At 36.2% G+C, this 1,736-nt stretch overlaps 1 protein-coding gene across 1 annotated transcript; it reads right to left on the bottom strand.

Annotated features, from left to right (window-relative positions):
* Positions 1-214: 214 nt before the first annotated feature.
* Positions 215-1,314, bottom strand: LOC111892669 (late embryogenesis abundant protein 14). The gene is made up of 2 exons (XM_023888717.3): positions 1,103-1,314; positions 215-1,013 (listed from the first exon to the last, which is right to left on the bottom strand). The coding sequence occupies exons 1-2, from the start codon at positions 1,232-1,234 to the stop codon at positions 396-398; spliced, it is 750 nt and encodes a 249-aa protein (XP_023744485.1). The 5' UTR covers positions 1,235-1,314; the 3' UTR covers positions 215-395.
* Positions 1,315-1,736: the final 422 nt, after the last annotated feature.

Below are 1,736 nucleotides of genomic sequence, written 5' to 3'. Positions count from 1 at the left end.
GGAATATAAGTCAATCTATATTATATATAGATTGTTAGAATTGTTAGAATCAAGTTATATGATTTCAGGAAAAAAAAATATAGTTGAGTATATAGATTGTTAGAACTGTTAGAATCGAGTTATGATTTTAGAAAAAAAAATTCTAGTGGAGTTTTGAGTTATTTTCTCAATATATTGGAGTTATTCCATCTTTGTGTTTTTCATCTTCTCAACATCTGTAAACTATAACATAATTTTAATTTTTAAAACATATATACATTAACATAATCTTTCACTCTTGGACGATTATTTTATGGCCAGGTAGCAACTTGCAGGTATCCAAGATCTCTAAACAACCCAAAAATCTTGGGGTAATTAAAACACAAAGAAAGAAATCAACAAAAAAGAACCACTAATTAATAATCCTTCTTTTCATGATCAAGATTACCAGCTTTCCTCCTTAGATTCACAGCATCTTCGCCCATCACTTTCCCTTTCCCTTTCCCTGTACGATCATGCCCCCAATCATCATCATCATCAGATGATGTCCCAACAACAGTCTCCTTGATCTTCTGTGTCGTATCTTTGGCTGCATCCCATGCTCCTGCCACCGTCTGCTTAGTCTTCTCAGCCACAGCTCCGGCAGCATCCATAGTCTTGTCCTTTGCAGCCTTCGCCATATCTGCAGCTTTGTTCTTCCCTTCTCCAGCTTTATCTGCTGCCTTGTTTGCAGTCTCTTTAGCACTTTCTTTCATTTCGTAACTCTTTTCTTTCGCCTTCTCTTTCATGTCACCTGCTCTGTCTGCTGCTTTTCCTGCCATGTCGTTTGCTTTGTCTTTCATTTCTGTAGCCTTTCCTTTCATACTATCCATGGATTCATCTTTCATTTCTCCGGCACCTTCTTTCATTCTCTCTTTACCTTCTTTCATTTTGTCTTTTGGATCTCGTCCCATATCCGATGACTTGCCACCATAGTAGCCGACTGTTTCATCTGCGTTATACCCATTGTTGGTTTCTTCACTTGCATGTTTTCCCTGTGAAAAACACGATGACATATATAACGGGTTAAACACGAACATTTATATAAGCTAGTGAAATCGATCCATTTGAATGTTGATAATACCTGAGAATGTTTGGAGGCAGAAGTGAAGCAAACCCTCGAGGCTTTGTTAGTAAAAGAAAGAGACGTTAAACGAGGGATATTTGCTTTAGATATGTTGAAGATTCCTGTTCTTGTGAAATGCATTGCCGCCATTGTTAACAGACCTGATATTCTTGTGTTTACGATTGTTTTTGCAAATTTTCTGTGTGATGTTTATCTTTCTGCCGTTGTTGTTGGGAGGGAGTTTTGATTATAAGGTGGATGAAGGATGGAGGGTGGCAGAGCAAGTCTGTAACACGTGTTAGAAGATTGTGACACGTGTAGGGGATGTTGTAAGTTTGGAGGTGGTAAGCTTTTCATACTTTCAACACATGTCATTTTCTTCCTCAAGTCAAAAGCATTACATTATCTAAAAAATAATATTGGTTAACGTGACCTAAATACGTATATGACTTGAGTGGCGGTGGATATGAATTTTGCAAGTGATTATAAAATTATAAAAATAAAAACAATTGAGTATAAAATTATAAAATTATATGAATTTTTTGCATGGGCTATTTGAGCTGAATAGTCCGTGCATAAACGTAAAATTTGTAACTTTATGTGTTATATAGAACTTAGGAAGCTAGATCTATGTTTTGGATGCATTAAGCCG

The sequence above is a fragment of the Lactuca sativa genome, chromosome 7 (genome assembly GCF_002870075.4).
Source record: "Lactuca sativa cultivar Salinas chromosome 7, Lsat_Salinas_v11, whole genome shotgun sequence".
Classification (NCBI taxonomy): Eukaryota; Viridiplantae; Streptophyta; class Magnoliopsida; order Asterales; family Asteraceae; genus Lactuca; species Lactuca sativa.
Note: the sequence above shows the minus strand (reverse complement) of the source record. Positions and strands in the feature narration are given on the sequence as shown.

Coding starts and splice junctions, on each gene's coding strand:
- LOC111892669 (XM_023888717.3), bottom strand. CDS start 1,234: ATGGCGGCAATGCATTTCACAAGAACAGGAATCTTCAACATATCTAAA. Junction 1,014..1,102: donor CTGCCTCCAAACATTCTCAG/GTATTATCAACA, acceptor TGTTTTTCACAG/GGAAAACATGCAAGTGAAGA.